The sequence below is a fragment of the Microtus oregoni genome, unplaced genomic scaffold (assembly GCF_018167655.1).
Source record: "Microtus oregoni isolate MIOR12 unplaced genomic scaffold, Mior012 000061F_ref0000440, whole genome shotgun sequence".
Taxonomy (NCBI): Eukaryota; Metazoa; Chordata; class Mammalia; order Rodentia; family Cricetidae; genus Microtus; species Microtus oregoni.
Window position 1 is genome coordinate 6,154,461 of NW_024543871.1, and position 19,054 is coordinate 6,173,514.

Genomic DNA, 19,054 nt, shown 5'->3' on the forward strand with positions numbered 1-19,054 from the left:
AGAGGTGCTCATCTGTAACCCCAACACTTGGGCAGGGGTGGGAGATGAGATAGGCCCATCCCCATAGCTCATTGGTCAGTCAACGAGCCTAGATGAATTGGTGAGTTCCATGTTCAAGGAGATACTCTGCCTCAAGACATAAGGTGAGATTGGTACCTGGCTTTCACCACAGCACTCAGGAGGCAGGGGCAGGTGACTCACTTGTGTGCCATGCAGTCTTCACCATAAGATGGAGAGGGACTGAGGGAGACACCTGACATTGACCTCTGGCCTCCAAAGGCACATGCACACACCAAAGGGCAACTCGAAACTTACACAAATTATAAGGAAGCTGGAGGGGCTGGAGAGATGGCTCAGTGGTTAAGGGCACTGACTGCTCTTCCAGAGGACCTGGGTTCAAGTCCTGGCACCCACATGATGTCTCAAGACTGTAACTCCAGTCCCAGGGAACACAAAGCCCTCTTCTAGCCTCCTATAGGCATGGTGCACAGACATACATGCATGCAGGTAAAATACCTGTATGTAGAAGATAGAAATAAAGGGGGAAATTTAAGTAAAAATATGAGGAAGTGAGGACTATAGAAATTAGGATAGTCTTTGCTGAGAGACAGGAAGCAATGTGGGGACAGCTGTGCAGAGGATTCTGGGGGCGATTAGGAACATTCTATTTCTTTTATGCAGGGAGTATTGTGTATGCTCTTGCAAAGGTTAGAGGTGTCTTCCTCCATTTCTGCTTCATTTTGTATTTATTTTTCCATTGAACACTGCTTTAGAGCAGATGTGTTGTGGTACACACACCTATTTTACTGTGTGTTGTTGGTGTGTGTGATAGGAACCTATCTCCAGGTTCCTGCTCTTTGTGAGTTCCTCATTGTTTTTGGTGATGGATATGGGACTATGAGTGAATAAGCCCTTTCCTCCCCAAATCGCTTTTAGTCATGGTGTTTCATCACAGCAACAGTAACCCTAACTACAACAACTTCTTTGCTTTCTGCTTTACTATCCTGCCCTGAGTTCCTACCTCAGCTGCCCTCAATGATGGACTGTAACCCTGTAACCTGTAAACCAAATAAACCCTTTCCTCCTCCAAGTTGCTTTTGATCAGGGTATTTATCACAGCAACAGAAAATCAAATTAGGATAAGGCAGATGAAGTCTCGTGTAGCTGAGGCTAGTTTGGAAATATGATGTGGGATTCCCCTCTGTATGCTGTGAATATTATTTGTTAATAAAGAAACTGTCTTAGGCCTGAGATAGGGGAGAGTAGACTTAGGTGGTGAGAACTAAACTGAATGCTGGAAGAAAGGAGGCGGAGTCAGGGAGAAGCCATGGAGTCTCACCAGAGACAGATGCTGGAACCTTGCAAGTAGGCCACAAGCCTTGTGGTAGAATATAAAATAATAGAAATGGGTTAAATTAAGAAGTAAAAGCTAGCCAATAAGAAGTTAGAGCTAATAGGCCAAGTGGTGATTTAATTAATACAGTTTCTGTGTGGTTATTTTGGGAGTCTGGGTGGCCAGGAAACGAACAAGCTGCCTTCTACTACAGAACTTACTATGTAGCCAGGAATGACCTTGAACTTTGGATTTTCCTGCTCCTACTTCTCAAGTATCAAATTTACAGGCATGTTCTGTCACAACCTATGTGTGTGTGTGTGTGTGTGTGTGTGTGCGCGCGCGCGCTGAAGATGGAATCCAGGATTTCCTGGATATTAATCAAACATTCTAAAACCAGTCTACATCCCTAGTCCAACATTCTAGTCTTTGATCTTTATTGTGACGGCATGAGTGTTTGCTTTTTTGAGAGTTAATGTTGGACTGAGGATATAGCTTAGAAGTAGAGCATTTACCAAGAATGGGCAAGGCTGTGACTGGTCTCTAGCACTAGAAAATATATGAAATAGTTTTGAGCTAGTTTATACAATTTTCTTTATTACATCTTATCTTTGTGTGTGTGTGTGTGTGTGTGTGTGTGTGTATCTGTTTGCACATACACCATGTGCACATAGTGCTGTCAGATGTGAGAAGACATCAGATCCCCTGGAACTGAAATTACAGGTGGTTTTGAGCTGCTTGATGTGAGTGAGTCCTCTGCAAGACGAGCAATTGCGCTTAACCACTGAGCTATCTGAGCTATCCCTTCAGACCAAGATTGTCTACTTTTCAAAGGAGCATTTGAACAAAATCCATCTGCTTGCTCCACACACCATTCCTCGCATTCCTGTGTAAAGGCCACTATTTTTATTTTTTTAATTTTCCATTTTTATATGTATAGGGGTTTTGTTTGTTTTTCTCTTATTTTTAATAATTTGTCTTTGGATCTGCAATAGTCCAACTTTCTAAGATTTATTTATTTATTTATTATATATACAACATTCTGCCTCCATATATGCCTGCAAAACAGAAGAGGACACCAGATCTTATTACAGATGACTGTGAGCCACCATGTGGTTGCCGGGAATTGAACTCAGGACCTCTGGAAGAGCAGCCAGTGCTCTTAACCTCTGAGCCATCTCTCCAGCCCTTTGCTTTTCAAAACAGGGTTTCTTTGTGTAACAGCCCTAGCTGTCCTGGACCTCACTTTGTGAACCAAGCTTGGCCTTGGCCTTGAACTCAGAGTTCTGCCTCCCTCGTGCTGGAATTAAATGTGTACACTACCACAACTGGTGTGTGTAGGTATTTTGCCTGCATGTATGTCTTTGTACCACATTTGTATTTCTACTTGCCACTGTATTTCGTACGAAGAGGCTTGTTTATAGTTTGTGTTTGGAGAAAGGATTTTATGTAGTCAAAGCTGGCCTCAAACTCAACTATGTAGTGGAGGATGACCATGAACATCTAATTTTCCTGCCTCTATCTTCCCAGTGCTGAAATTAAGGTGTCTACCACAGTGCCTAGCAAGATACAATGATCTTCTTTGTTTCTTTCCTCTAGTCCATCCTTTTGTTTGTCTTATGCACTGTACTTTGGGCTTCATGCATACTAGATAAGCACTCTAGTACCGAACTACACACACACACACACAGAGAGAGAGAGAAAGAGAGAGAGAGAGAGAGAGAGAGAGAGGGAGGGAGGGAGGGAGGGAGGGAGAGAGAGAGAGAGAGAGAGAGAGAGCGTGCTTCTGTTTGTTTTGATAGCGTCTTGATATGTAGTCTAGATTAGGCTTGGAATCCATATCTTCCTGCCTCAGGATTCTGAGTGCTACTATACCCCACTTGATCTAGTCACTTTTTATAGCTTTTATTTAGTTGTGGTATTGCAGCACATGCCTGTGACAGTTTTGACAGTCTCTCCTCTGCTCTGAAGTGGATGTAGAACCTCACAGTCCCAATATTCAGTTGACTGCCAATCAACATAGAGCAGGAGGCTAAGGAACTGAGCCGGCACCAGGCTGCATACCATCACCCCCTGGATAATGAGAGGTTGATGGCAACCTTGAATACATCTTCATCTTTCAGAAGCAGTGGCCTCCTGACCTTCTCAGCTTCCAGTGGATTCTCACTGATATCTTCCACAAATGTACCAACAGAGCCTGGTTCCAGTTTTCCAACATTGTCTCCCACCAAGACCTCTTCGACACATGGGATGTTACTTGTACTAGGCATGCCTTTCTCTGGGACTCAGGCTATGTCCACCTGTATGGGTTAAATGTTCAACCCCGGCGATCAGACATTAAAATCTCAAAATTCACTTGTCAGCCCATCAGACTTTCAGAAAGCTACCTTACCTAAGCATCCCATAACAGCTCCACAGAATATAGAGAACTCCAGGGTCCAAGGAGAGACACCCACAGTCAAAAAGGAACACTTGTGCCAGTATGACAACTGTAGAGAAGCTGATACCAAGGCATTCCGACCTTCTGACACCCCAACTCCATTCTACTACAAATGCTTTTGGCAAGACTGTACAGAAACTTTTCCCCATCTGACATTTGAGCAACATATGTGGTCACATATTGGATGTCAACCACATAGATGTCATGAGTGTAGCCTACATTTCGTGGAATTGTATTCCTATTTCCTGTAATACCAAAAGACACAGCAGCAGGTGCCAGGATCCCTACAGTCTCAGGTCATCAGTGGACAGACAGATGGTCCTCCTCCTCCTGGTCAAGAGCACTGGGTCACTCTTTTTCACTAACCATAGATCTTGCTGCCTCAGAAGCAGCTCATCTCTTTGGTAAAAGAAGGGGTTAGAGTTAAAAGGAGACAGGAAAATTAGGAAGGTGTGATAAAGCCCAAACGGAGCTCTAGACTCCATCAGGGATTCCCCATGGGTGCTATCTCCAGTGTCCTGCCTCTCAGGGACCAGTCAATCTGATATTCAGCTAGCTGAGAAGAGAGAGAACAGAGATAGAGGGCTTTCTTCAAAAGCTCTTACCTGGTACCATTCCCCAGATTCAAATCCTGCTCCATAAAAATCAGATTCTTGACCTGAGTTTCCACATTTCCCAGAGCTAGGTTATGTACAAAATCGGGAAATTATTAATAATGCCAATATGATCTTAGAAAAGGACTTTGAGTACCTTGTTTTATCTTTTATTCTGGAAGAATAAGAAAAACAATACTGAACTGTTTAGGACGTCTGTGCCATCAGAGTGTCCCTGGCATCGACTGTCCACATGTCCAGAGTTTCTGTCTCTTCCCACCAGATTCCCTCCTTACCACAAGACAGAGGATCTGGCATCCCATGTGGCCACAGCAAACAAGCCTTGTCCTAATACTCACAGATGAAAACTTGATTAGTGACAAATGTCAGCCAGAGAGTCAGGCTGAGGACGTCTGCTTTCTCTCCTTCTCATGAAGTATTGCATAGCACCGTTTCCCCCTTACACACAGCCTGTGGAGAGACCTCCCAGGAAGCTGGTGAACATGCCTGCCCCTTCAAGGCGACTAATAAGGCAGTGGCCAGCAGGGAACTGTGTCACCTTGAACTTCCCTGAACCAATTGCATCTTCTTTTTCCTATACCTTGGCTTTTAAACCTCCCAAACAAGATATCGGTGTTTATTTACTTGTTTATCACATTGTAGTGCATGTGTACATGCATAGGCGTAGACACACATGCTATGGTGTTTATGTGGGGTCAGAGGATGCCTTGCTGGAGTTGGTCCTCGCCTTCCGCCAAGTGGGTGCCGAGGATTAAACTCTGTATGTGTGCGTGGGAGAATGCAGGGCTTGTGCAGCCAGAAGATGTCTGATCACACAGAGCTAGAATTACAGCTGGTTGTGAGGTGTCAGACATGGTTGCTGGGGACTGAACTCTGCAAGAGCAGCAAGACTATCTCTAGCCCTAAGTGTGTGTGTGTGGGGGGGGAGAGATAGAGAGAGGTGTAGTATGTTTGTGTGTGCATTCTAGGTTTGAATGAGGATATCAGGTGTCTTGTTATTGCCATCTGTCTTATTCCTTTGAGACAGATCTTTTTGAATCTGGAGTTAGTAGTGCTTTTGGCTTGGTTGGCAGCCAGCAACCCAAATGATTCTTCCTGTCTCTGCCACCCTACAGTGCTGTGACTACAGGTATACAAGAGACTGTACCAGGCTTGTTATATGGTTGCTAGGATGCAAATTTGGGTCCTTATGCTTGCACCGCAAATTCTCCTAACCCCAGAGTATCTCTCTAGCTCCTAGGCTCTCTTTTTCTTTTTTTATTTTAACTCTTATGTTAGATTTTGGTTTTAGTTCGGTGGGAGTTTCATATGTTTTGAGCATACTTGTCTCATCATAGGCTCTGTTTTCTAGGTGGCTTGGGAAATAGAAGGAGAGAGGAAGACATTAGACTAGGGATGACAAGAACAAACTCTGCTGTAATTTCTCTCCCTCACTTGGCTCTGGTACTTGAACCACCTAGGTCTAGGGCACAGATTTTCTTTATTTAATTGTGCATGTATGTGTGAGTGTGTGGGGGGGATTATCTGGAAGTTGCATCGATCCTCCTGCCTAAACCCTGCTTGTGGGATTATGGGTATCCACAAAGATCAGCATAAACATTTTTAATTATACTTAATTATTCTGTTCATGTGTAGATATTGGGACATTTGTGTCCATATGCATCTTAGGGATTGAATTCAGATCTTCAGACTTCCCAGCGAACATCTCTACCCACTAAACCAATTTATCAGCCCCCAGCATTTCTTTCTTTTCTTTTTGAGACAAGATCTCCCTGTACCTGGAACTATGTAGACCAGGCTGGCCTCAAACTCACAGAGATCTGCCTGCCTCTGCCTCCTGAGAGCTGGATTATAGGTGAGTATACCACTTCAGCCCTGTACTGTGTGTTTTTTTAATATTTATTTATTTATTTATTTATTTATTTATTTAGTATACAATATTCTATTTGTGTGTATGCCTGAAGACCAGAAGAAGGCACCAGACCTTATGACAGATGGTTGTGAGCCACCATGTGGTGGCTGGGAATTGAACTCAGTACCTTTGGAAGAGCAGGCAATGCTCTTAACCGCTGAGCCATCTCTCCAGCCCCTGTACTGTGTGTTTGTGTTGCGATGGGGTTTCATCATATAGCCCTGGCTTGGAAGTCCTTATGTGGACCAGACTGGCCTTGAATTTGTGTCATTCCTTTTGCACCTGTCTCCAGGGTGCTGGTATTACAGGCCTGAGCCACTATACCTGGCTGAACTTTTTCCTTGTACTAGGTATTAAACACAGGACCTTGCTCATGGGGGAAAGGCAAGGACTCTACCATTGAGCTATATTCCTAGCAATTGCAGATATTTCTGAAAATATAGATAAAAAGAAGTTTATAAAAGGCATGATTGCTGTTAACATCTTGGTCAGGGTGTCCAAGGCTTGCTTGCTTTTCTTTAACCATGCTGGGAAACTGAGGTTCTAGTGGTTTTGTTGATTAATTTTATGTGCACACAAGATATCCCGACCTCCACACTTGTTCACCCATATATACACACAGAATTTTCAAAAGTATTTCATTTTTGTGTATGTTCTCCAGTGTATTCAAGAACCCATAGAGGTCAGAAAAGGTGTTTGAACAGGTACTGGATCTCCTGGAGTTGGAGTTATAGATAATTGTGAGCTACCATGTGGGTGCTGGGAACAGAACCCAAGTCCTTTGCAAGAGCAAAGGGGGCTCTTAACCAGACCTATGACTATTAATGAATGTAAATGTGAAGCAAACTTCCTGCTTTAGCTTACCTCGAGACAGGGTTTCTCTGTGGCTTTGGAGCCTGTCCTGGAACTAGCTCTTGTAGACCAGGCTGGCCTCGAACTCACAGAGATCTGCCTGCCTCTGCCTCCCGAGTGCTGGGATTAAAGACACGCGTCACTACCACCTGGCTGCCTAGAGTTTTCTTTTGGGGCTGGAGATTAAACCCAGGGTTTTCTGAATGTCTAGCATGAATCTGGCCATTGAGCTACATTCCCAGCCCTGCCATTTTAAACACTCAATAAAACTGTTTATCTCCAGTCACTACCAGGGTGGCACAGGCCTTTAATCATGGCACTTGGGAGGCAAAGGCAAGGCAGATCTGAGTTTGGTCTACATAGTGAGTTCCAGGACAGCCAGATCACACCCTCGGCTTCTTTCTCCCAGCCCACCGGACACAGACACAGGTAAGATCTTCCCTGGTAAGACACCTTGTGGTGTTACAGGGATATTAGAAATGGGTTAGATCAATATGTAAAAGCTAGCCAATAAGAAGCTAGAGCTAATGGGCAAGCAGTGTTTAAAAGAAAAAAAAAGATCACACCCTAATTATTTTCCAGAGAGACTCTGTATTGGGCCTTTTGTTGGTAGGCCAGGCCAGCCTACCGTGGAGCAGTAGTTTTAGCAGGAAAGACAATGACTCAGCTCTTCATTTACATAATCATGGCACAGTACAAGCAATTGAGTTTTAAATAAGGCTGCAGGCTTCCTTTAACATATGATTTGGAAGAATGAAACTTCGGACATTTGGCTGGGAACAGTACCGTAAGCCTCTTGTAGTCAGTTGCCTTCACCCTCAGTGGACCTGGAGGAGCAGCTACCTGGCAATTGTTTCCAGAGTTCTTTGAATCGTCCCAAGCCCTCAGGTCCTATAGATCATTTGAGTTTGGCCAAAGGTTTCTGGGACAGGAGACAAGTTTGAGCTGGAGATGTTATATGTAGCGGCAGACACTGTTTTCCTTGTTTTAGGCAACTATTAACTGTTCATCTTGATTTCCTAATTCTGTGTAATACACGCCTTTTTTCTAAACACGTACTATATAATTTTTAAAAGAGCCATACCCTTTTTTTGTCTGTTTTTTTTTTTTTGAGACAAAGTTTCTCTGTGTAGCATATCTGGCTGTCCTGGAACTTGTTTTGTAGACCAGGCTGGCCTCGAATTCCCTAAGATCCACCTGCCCCTGCCTCCAAGTGCTGGGATTAAAGGCGAGCACCACCACCACCAGGTCAAGATGTACCCTTTTAAGACCATAACACAGCAGGCAGAAATAGGTCTGATCTATTTAGCAAGTTCTACCAGGGCTACATAGTCAGACCCTGTGTCAAAAAGAAAAAAAAAGTGGTACTAGGAATTCAACTCAGGGAATTCGACTCCTTTTAAAATTTTATTTTTAGGGGCTGGAGAGATGGTGCAGTGGTTAAGAACAATTGTTGCTCTTACAGAGGACTGGAGTTCAATTACTGGCACCCACATCAGGCAGGTCACAACCGGCTGTGACTCTAGCTCCAGGGGGCCTGGCGCCCTCTTTTGGGCTCTGCAGACACTGCACTTATATACACAAAGCTGCATAGAGACACACATATAAAAATAAAAATCTTTTAAAAAATTATGGACTGCTTCATGAATTTGTGTGTTACCTTTGTGCAGGGGCCAAAGTTTATGTGCTGCTAAGGCAAACATTCTTAATTTTAGAAAGTCTGGCTAAGTTGTCTTTGTGAATTTTGAACTCCCTATGTAGCCCAGGCTGCCTTTAAACTTGTGACCCTCTTGCCTATCCTCCCAAGTTGCTGGGATTGCAGGTGTATACTACCTGGCAGCTTTTTTTTCACAGTAGCCAATTTCACTTAGACTTCACTAACTACATAGCTTAATTTTGCTTGTGTTAGAAGTTTGTATATGTGATGTCATTCTCTTTTCTTTTTCTTTTTTCTTTCTTTCTTTTTTTTTTTTTGGTTTTTCGAGACAGGGTTTCTCTGTAGCTTTGGTGCCCGTCCCGGAACTAGCTCTTGTAGACCAGGCTGGCCTCGAACTCCCAGAGATCCGCCTGCCTCTGCCTCTCGAGTGCTGGGATTAAAGGCGTGTGCCACCACCGCCCGGCTGTCATTCTCTTTTCAAGTCCTACTTAAGTGTGTGTGTGTGTGTGTGTGTGTGTGTGTGTGTGTGTTGAGAAAGGGTCAATGAAGTTCTGTCTTGGAACTCACTTGTAGACCGGGTTGGCCAGATGTGCCACCACTACAAGCACTATTTTTTTCAAAATTGAGCTTTAGTGGTACATGCATGAAGTCCCAGCACTTGGGAGGTATATGCAGGAGGATCACAAGTTCAAAAACAACATGGGCTACATAGAGTTTTTGAGGTCATATTGGGCTATATGAGACTGTCTTTAAAAAAATCAAATCATCGAGACCAGCCTGGTCTAAAAGAACTAGTTCCAGGACAGGCTCCAAAACCACAGAGAAACCCTGTCTCGAAAAACCAAAAAAAAAAAAAATCAAATCAAACAACATTGTTTGTGTGTGTTTAGACAGTCTTTCTGTAATTCAAGTTGGCCTGGAATTGTGTACCTTAGGGTAGCCTCCTTCAATCTGAGGCAATCCTCCTGCCTCAGCCTACTGAGTCCTAGGATGCCAGGTGTGCTCTACCATGCCTGGTTCTACCTAGCATTATAATATAATAATAATTATGATTCCATTCTACTGGTGATTGACTTTGGGTTTGGGTGCAGACTGAGGTCATTAGAACACCACTATTGTGAACATGGTCATACATACCATTTAGTGTACCTGCCACAGGAGCGATTTGTCTTTAACTTTACTAAGTAGTTATTTTCTTAGGTGATTATAGTGTTTTATACTCCCTGAGAGAGGAACTATTGGTCCAAGAGAGGTACATAGTCAACTTTCCATTTAAAGACTTCCAGTATTGACTTTTCCAAAAAGAAATTCCCCAATCTCCATTATATTATCAGCAGCGCAATATGAAACACTGTCATTCCACATAACTGAATAACTTTAGAAAATGACCTACATTCTCTGTGTGTTTCGTGTTGTGGTGTGCTTGTGGAGGACAGACGACAACTTGTGAAGTCTGTTCTCTGCTTTCGCTATGTGGGTCCTGATAACTGAACACAGGTTGTCAGACTTGGTGGCAGGTGCCTTTATCTTCTGAACCATCTTATTGGCCCAGTTGAGTAACTTTTCTATTTTTAGACATATTTTTGACCATATCACTTAAAACATTTGCATACAATGGTATGGATGAGTCAGCGTTCTGGGATAGGACTAGTGGCGACTTTCCAGTTCATTTTATAACTGAAGTGGTGCTTGGTCTAGGAGGTAGAAAAGCTACATTAAATGTTTGGTACATTTTACTTTTTCATTTATATTACCTTATTGGCACTTGGAGACATTCAACAATTTTACTTTTTACTTCCCCAACTACCAAATTTTTTTTTGGTGTGTGTGTGTAGGGAAGGAGGAGGTGTACATTCATGTCGAGTCTAGAATTCAACCTCAGGTGTCATTCCCCAGGCACCATTCACTTTGTTATTTGAGACAGGTTCTCTCATGCACTTGAAGCTGGCAATGAGGCGAGGCTGTTGGCCAGTGAGCCCCACAGATCCTCCTGCCTTCACTTCCACTGCGCTGGGGTGTCCAGGCCTTTTTTTTTTTTTGAGATAGGGCCTTATAATGAAACCCTAACTGGTCTGGATCTCACTGTGTAGAGCATGCTGACCTTCATGCTGACCTTGAACTCCTAGAGATTTGCCTGCCTCTGCCTCTTGAGCGCTAGAATTAAAGGTGTACACCACCATACCCAGTTTATGCCAGGCTTTTTTTTTTTTTTTTTGGTTTTTCGAGACAGGGTTTCTTTGTAGCTTTGGTGCCTGTCCTGGAACTAGCTCTTGTAGACCAGGCTGGCCTCGAACTCACAGAGATCCACCTGCCTCTGCCTCCCGAGTGCTGGGATTAAAGGTGTGCACCACCACCGCCCGGCTATGCCAGGCTTTTTTATGTGGGCTCTGGGTATTAAGTCCAGGTCCTTATGTTTGCAACTCAACTATTTCCCTGGACAAAGTCTTCTTTTATTTAATTGATATTTTTTAAATTTGATTTTTCCTTCCTTCCTTCCTTCCTTCCTTCCTTCCTTCTCTTTTCTTTTTTCCTTTCTTCCTTTTTTGAGAAAGAGTCTGTGCAACTCTGGCTGTCCTTGAACTCACTACTAGGACCAGGCTGGCCTTGAATTCACAGGGATCTGCCTGTTTCTGCCTTTCAAGTGCTAGAGAGTTTTAATTTGAAAAAACACATTTGAACAGGTTCTCCTGTGGCCCGGATTGGAACAGAATTTGCAATGTAGTCAAGGATCACTTTGAACTTCTGACCTTTCTTCCTCCTGATTTAAGGGATTATAGTCATGTGCCACCACACCTTGCTTGTTTGATGCCCGAGTATCAAACCTAGTACTTCGCACTCACTAGGTAAGTATTCTACCAACCGAGCAAAATCTCCAGCCCCCTCTCCTCCAAACTATTTTTTAAAACAGGGTTTCAATATGTAAGGCAGTTTGCCTTGGAACTGGCTTTCCTCCTACCTTAGCTAGCAGACATGGTGCTGGAGAAGAAGCTGTGAGGTCTATACCTGGATCCAAAGGCAGCAGGAAGAGAGTGACACTGGGCCACTGGGCATAGCTTGAGCATTTGAAACCTTACAGCCCACCCCCAGTGACACATTTCCTCAAACAAGGCCACACCTACTCCAATAAGGTCACACTTCCTAATTGTGCCAATCCCTATGAGCTTATATGGGGCATTTTCATTCAAACCGCACTACCGAAGTGCTAGATAATTACCGGCACCACCACTCCACTCTAATGTTTGTGTTCTGTCCTGCTCCTACCCGTGTCAAAAGGAGAGATGGCTCAGTGGGAAAGAGTACTTGCTGTTTTAACAGAGGACTGAGGTTTGGTTTCCAGCACCTGCATGGCAACTCACAACCGTCTGTAACGCCAGTTCCAGAGAATTCAATACCCTCTTCAGGTTTTCTTGGTCACTGGGCACACATGTGGTACAGACAGACATGAAGGCAAAACACTCACAGAAAACTGCATTTCAGGCAAGCCTGGTCTAAAGAGTTAAATCCTGTCTAAAAAGACAAAAAAAAATATTTCTTAAAAAAAATCAAAATGATGTAGTTATTTTTAGAAGTCAAATTACACAAGGATTTTAAAACAGATCTTGTAACCTGCTTTGCCTGGACTGCCAGTTGCTTGGAGCCATTTCAACCACTAGCTTCTGTGTGTCACAGCACTCACCCTTGGCTTGCTCCTTGAGATTGCAACAGAGTCAGCAAGTGGCCTACTACAATATCGTGCAGCTGTCAAAGCATAGGGGCAGGAGTAGTGTGTCTCCAGAATTCCCCAGCCTTTCTAAGCTTCAGAAACACAGAAAACCTTACTGCTGCAGCTGGCTGTTTTTTATCATTGGTTATACCTTCTCTTCTGTTCAGACTGCCAAATATTGGGGGTTTGTAAGTGGAGACAATATGCTAAGCTTTATGTTTAGGTGTAGAGAGCTTACCTGGCATGCACAAGGCCATGGATGTAGTTTGCTAATAATGGTATTGCGAAAATCAACCTCTCCATTAAAAAACCGGAATTATGTGTCTGTTTATGTTAGTCATGCCTATGTAGGTAACTGAAGAGGCCAGAGAGGGTTTGGATTGCTTGGAACTAGACTTCTTGGTGGTTATGAGTGCTAGGAACTTGGGTGCTAGGAACTAAACTTGTGTTCTCTGGAAGAGCAGCAAATATTCTGAACTACTGAGCCTTCTCTCCAGTCCCTGCCCCCTCCACCTTTTAGATTGTGAGTTTAGCCTCTTAATGGCTGAACCATCTCTCCAGCCACCACCCCAAATTTTTAAACATGGTTTCTGGGATCTGAACTCAGGTCCTTTCATTATTGCATGCTAGGCAAGTATCCTACTATTGACATATCCTTCGCCTCAGAGGCCTCTTAAAATAGGCCATTTTATGTGTTGAATGGGCCTTAGGAACTGTGTAACCCAAGCAATTCATTTGATTGATATAGGAGACACTGTATCCATCCAAGGGTGTCTCTTGTCTGTCTTCTCACTCAAGAGTCTTTACTCAGCCCATCTGGCTTAATCCTTTCTTTGCTTGTTTTCTGAGACAGGGTCTCTCTATACAACCCTGGCTGTCAAGGAACTTCCTATGTAGACCAAGCTAGTCTCAAACTCAAGAGAGATCCATCTAACTCTGTCTCCTGAGTGCTGGGATTAAAAAGGTGTGTACCACCACACCTGACTTACATATTTTTAAAATTACATTTGTGGGCATGTGTGTGTACACACGTGTGCATGCATGTGCCATGGCATATGTCTAGAGGGCAGAGGGCAACTTGTGGGGAGTCCTCATTTTACCACCTCAGTCCCAGGGGTCGCTCTCAGGTCAGCAGGCTTGGAGACAAGCGCTTTTATCCTCTGAGCCTTCTTCTTAGTTCCCACAGAAACATGCACGTTTATTTTTTGAGATAAAGTCTCAAATAGTTCTGGCTGGTCTGGAACTATGTAGAGCAGGCTGCCTTCAAACTTACAGAGATCTGCTTGCCTCTGCCCTCAAGTGCTAGAATTAAAGGTGTGCCCTATCAGGTACAGACTCACTTAAGTTTTAAAAAACTGTGGTGGTTTGAAAGAAAATGACCCCCAAAGGGAGTGGACACTGTTAGGAGGTGTGGCCTCATTGGAAGAAGCCTGTCACTGTGGGGGTGGGCTATGGGGTCTCTTTTGCTTAAGCTTCCCTCAATATGACTAATATCAACTTCCTGTTAGTCTCAGCTCTAGCACCACTTCCGCCTGCTCTCTGCCTCCCTTCCTGCCATGATGATAATGGACTGAACCTCTGAAACTGTAAGCCAGCCCCCTCAATTAAATGGTTTTTCTTTTTCTTTTCTTTCTTTTTTTTTTTTTAAGACACGGTTTCTCTGTAGCTTTGGAGCCTGTCCTGAAACTAGCTCTTGTAGACCAGGCTGGTCTCAAACTCACAGAGATTTGCTTGCCTCTGCCTCCCAAGTGCTGGGATTAAAGGCATGCGCCACTACTGCCCAGTTTCAATTAAATGTTTTTATTTATAAGGGTTGGCATGGTCATGGTGTCTCTTCACAGCAATAAAAACCTATGTAAGACAAAAACTAAAAAACAAATTTGTTTAAAAAACAATCCTCGGGCTGGAGAGATGGCTCAGAGGTTAAGAGCAGACACTACTCTTCCAGAGGTCCTGAGTTCAATTCCTGGCAACCACATGGCGGCTCACAACCACCTGTAATGAGATCTGGTGCTTCCTTCTGTCATGCAGACATATATGCAGGCAGAACACTGTATACATAGTAAATAAATCTTTAAAAAAATAAAATAAAAAAATAAAAAATAACCCTCAGGGTCTGGTGAGATGGCTCACAGTTTGACCCCTGGAAGCACATAAGGTAGAAGGCAAGAACTAAGTCCTGAAAGTTATTCTCTGATCCCCACAAATGTAGAAGAGTACTTGCATGTACAGTAATAAAAAAAATCCTCGGGGCCTCACAAATGCTAGGTAAGAACTCTATTGCTGAATAGTCCAATAATATTTTGATCACAGAAAATCATCAGCTTATAATTCATCTTAAAGCAATGTGCATACAGATATAATGGTTGCTTTGTCTCTGGAGGTAAGTTTTTCTAGTTTAACTTTTAGTTTTTGGTTTTTCAAGGTAAGGTTTCTCTGTGTAGTCCTGGCCGTCCTGGAACTTGTTCCATAGACCAGGATGGCCTCAAACTCAGAGATCCTCCTGTCTCTGCCTCCTAAGTGCTAGGATTAAAGATATGTGGCACCACTGCCCAGCTTAACTTTAACTTATCATTGGGGCAGGAGAGACAGTTATACTGATTTTGCAGAGAACTGAAATTCAGCTTCTAGCACCTATGTTGAACAACTTACTGCCTTTTGTAACTACAGCTCCAGACAATCTGATATCCTCTTCTGGCCTCCATGGATACCTATACTCATATGCATATATATATATATATAAATTGTGTGTGCCTGTATGTATATGGACATGTTCATCATGGTGAGAATGTGAAGGTCAGGGAACAACTTTTGGGAGTTGGTGCATTCTTTCCATGAGTTCTAGTGGAATCAGGTTTGCGTGGCAAGTGCTTTTATCCAATGAGCCAACTCATCTGCTTAAGTTAACTTTCAACAACTGAGATCACCCACTTCATAAGAGAATTTCAACTTGTTTGTTTTGAATTTTTTGAGTAAGGGCTTCATGTAGCCCAGGCTGGCCTTGAATTCACTATAAAGTTATATTTAGTCTGAACCTGATTTTCTGCATCTACCTTCCAAGTTCTGAGATTACAGGCATGTACTACTAAGCCCAGGCTTATTTTTCTTCCTTCTCTGAAATCTTCATTTCTTTGTGTTTATTCATCAGTAAGAATTTTTGTGTAAGCCAGGTATAGTGGTGCATCTTTCCTCTCAGCATTTGGAAGGTAAAGGCAAGCATATCTCTGAGTTTGATGCTAGCTGGAGTTACATAGTGAGACCCTGTCTTTAAAAGAAACAAAAAAAATAGACTGGGTATGGTGGTGCTCCTTTACACAAAGCACTCAGGAAGCAAAGGCAAGCAGTTCTTTGTGAGTTCTAGGCCAGCTTGATCTCTATAGGGATACTTTGTTTAAAAAAAAACCCAAATATATACATATGCATGTATTAAGAACCAGGCATTATCATGCTTGGATTTGCTTATACCTATGATTCTTAGCTGCTTAAAAATCATTCCAACATATTCCTTTCCTCTACCACATTAACAAATCATCACTCAGATGCAGAAGCAGAAATAGGAGGATTACTTTAAATTTGAGACCAGCCTGATCTACACAATGAATTCCAGGCTAGCCAGAACTACAGGAGACCCTGTCTCCAAACCATATTAAACTTAAATGAGCACTTTTTGCTTTAGTAGAGTGGTTTCTGATGTTGCAAGTGGAAATCCTTTCAATTGGGTCAATGGCCTCATAGAATACTTAAACTTATTGATAAAAGGAAGTGACATGAGGTGAGGCAGTCTGATTCATTTTATCGGCCCTTATCTGAAATGATGAACACGAGAGTAATGCTTACATCCATTCTCAGTTCTCTCACTGACCACCTATGCCAGAGGACCATAGACTAGTTTTTACAGATAAAAGAATATAAATACGTACAATTTCCTTAGAAAGAAATGTCTTGATTTTATTCCCATTATGAAATAAAGGTGTTGTGAAAATACAAAAGGTGAACACTAGTTAGTTTTCTAACATTAAATCACCTTGCCCTTTTAAAATGATCACATCCTATGAACAGATGCCTGCAGGCATAGGAGAATACAGGACGGATTAATTAGGAAATTCTATAACTTATACTCCAAGGAGGATCATTCTATAGAGGCTAATCATTTAATTAAGACATTTATACATAGTGACCATTACCATGAGAACAAACCTTAAGGTAAACAGGCTTCTTTAAGGTTGTTAATACAAAAAGGATTGATGGTCCCAGTTCTTACAAAAAGTCTGATGTTGAATTTGTGGTATACTTAACAAAATAGAATGAAAAGGTTCTAGGGGAAAGTAAAACTTTCTTTAAACAAATCTACCTTGCTTCTTTAGCTGAGATAATCCTGGGGCATTGTAAATGACAGGCAAGTACCTACCACAACTCTAGTCCTGCACAGTGCTTCCTAACGTTGAATTGGGTGATGCCTATGTCATTTAAGTGAACTTAATTACCTCAGCTTTTGGCTTTCAGACAGAATTTTAGAAAATATCAGGCAAGAAAATAGTTTTGAAAGTGCTTTCTCTTGAGTTCTTTGGTATAATTTGGTCATTCTGATAGTAATTAAGCCATTAAGTATTTTAACCATGTATCGACAAAAAGGCAATGAGTATGTATTTATGCTTAGAAAACATGACTAAAGAATAAATTATGTTGCCAACCTTGTGGAAAACAAACTCTAGCATTTTACCTGTGTTTCTGTGGTATAGTGAGTTCTGCTGTCTATAACAACATTGCTAATTTGATTTATATGAAACGTTACATACAATATCCTGTTATTTTTGATTATTACAACAGCTGTTCTACATACTTTAGAAGAGGCAAGTTTTAGCTTGAAAAAGAATAATTTCAAATTGCATAAAGTTACACTTTTTTGCGTCTTCTGATTCAACGAGCATCAAAATTTAATTTCAGCACAATGTTAAGAATGGGCTTGGAGCTAATTCTCCTCCTGCAGCATCTTTTCAATTTCTTTATCCCAGTTTTCATCTCGCTTCTCAGACTCTGCGACCACTTCATATTCCTGAAGCTCCTGTTGTAGTTCCTTTTCCCAATCAGCAGAATCTTCTACAGAAAACAAAGGGAGAGGCAAAGAAAGGTGCTCTTTGAACTCATAATACTTGTAACATTTCATTCAGTTGTAACACTTGACACAAGGCCTAGCCATTTTTTCTTTGGAGTACCAGGCATGGGAACCCAGGGCCATGGGCATTGCCAGGTAAGCACTCTACTATTAAGCTACATTTCCAGCTCCCCATTTCCTCCTCATTTTAAAATGTGAAAGTATGTGTGGAGGTCAGAGGATAATTTCCAGGATTTGGTTCTCTCTTCCTACCATGTGGGTCCTAGGAATCCAACTTGGGTCATCAGGCTTGGCAGTGAGAGTGGTAACCTGCTGAGCCATCTCTCTGGCTTTTGTCTTTGAGACAGAGCATCATGTATCCCAGGCTGGCCTCCAATGCAATATTAGCTGAAGATGAATGTGAACTGCTAATCCTGCTTCCACCACTTGAGTGTTGGGATTACAGGTGTGGCCACCATGCCCAGTTTTATCACTTGCCTGATATTGAACCCAGCACCTTGAACTCGGTATTGCAGAAGATAAGGCAGAGTGTTATGAAAATAAGAGAAAACAAAACATGGCTTTTTAAAAAGGAAGGTGAGACCAGCGGAGCCTTCCCTGACTACCCATGGAGAGGTCAGTGTCTGGGCCTTGGGCCGGAAGCCCTGCTCTCTAGACCCTAGCCCCTCAGAGGCACATCCTGTGTCCCACCCCCACCCAGCAAAGCCTTAGAGACCTGGGAGCAGCCTCCCTACACCCTACACACAGTCAACAAGACAAAACGACAGCCTACAGAATGGGAAAAGATCTTCACTAACCCCACATCAGAGGTCTGATCTTCAAAATATACAAAGAACTCAAGAAATTAAACACCAAAAGATCACATAATCCAATAAAAAAAATGGAGTACAGACCTAAACAGAGAACTCTCAACAGAGGAATCTAAAATGGCTGAAAGACACTTGAGGAAATGTTCAACATCCTTAGTCATCAGAAAAAATGCAAATAAAAACACTCTGAGATTCCATCTTACACCTGTAAGAATGGCCAAAATCAAAAACACTGATGACAACTTATGCTGGATGACAACTTATGTGGGGAAAAGGGATCACTTCTGCACTGCTGGTGGGAATGCAAGCTGGTACAACCCCTTTGGATGTCAGTGTGGTGATTTTTATTAGGAAACAACCTTCCTCAAGACCCAGTAATACCACTTTTGGGTATATGTACAAAAGGATGCTCAATCGTGCCACACGGACATGTGCCCAACTATGTTCATTGCAGCTTTGTCATAGCCAGAACCTGGAAACAACCTAAATCCCCCTCGAATGAAGAATAGATAAGGAAAATGTGGTACATTTACACAATGGAGTACTACAGAGCAGAAAAAAATAATGACAGCTTGAATTTTGCAGGAAAATGGATGGAGCTAGAAAGCATTATTTTGAGTG

At 42.5% G+C, this 19,054-nt stretch overlaps 1 protein-coding gene across 1 annotated transcript in view; it reads right to left on the reverse strand.

The window, feature by feature from the left end:
* Positions 1-16,438: 16,438 nt before the first annotated feature.
* The window catches only part of LOC121439475 (synapse-associated protein 1-like), a 28,817-nt gene continuing 26,201 nt past the window's right edge, over positions 16,439-19,054 (reverse strand). Inside the window, exon 9 of the mRNA XM_041639970.1 lies at positions 16,439-17,608. Within this exon, the coding sequence (XP_041495904.1) occupies positions 17,481-17,608 (128 nt within the window). The 3' untranslated portion in view covers positions 16,439-17,480. The remainder of the gene's footprint in view (positions 17,609-19,054) is intronic.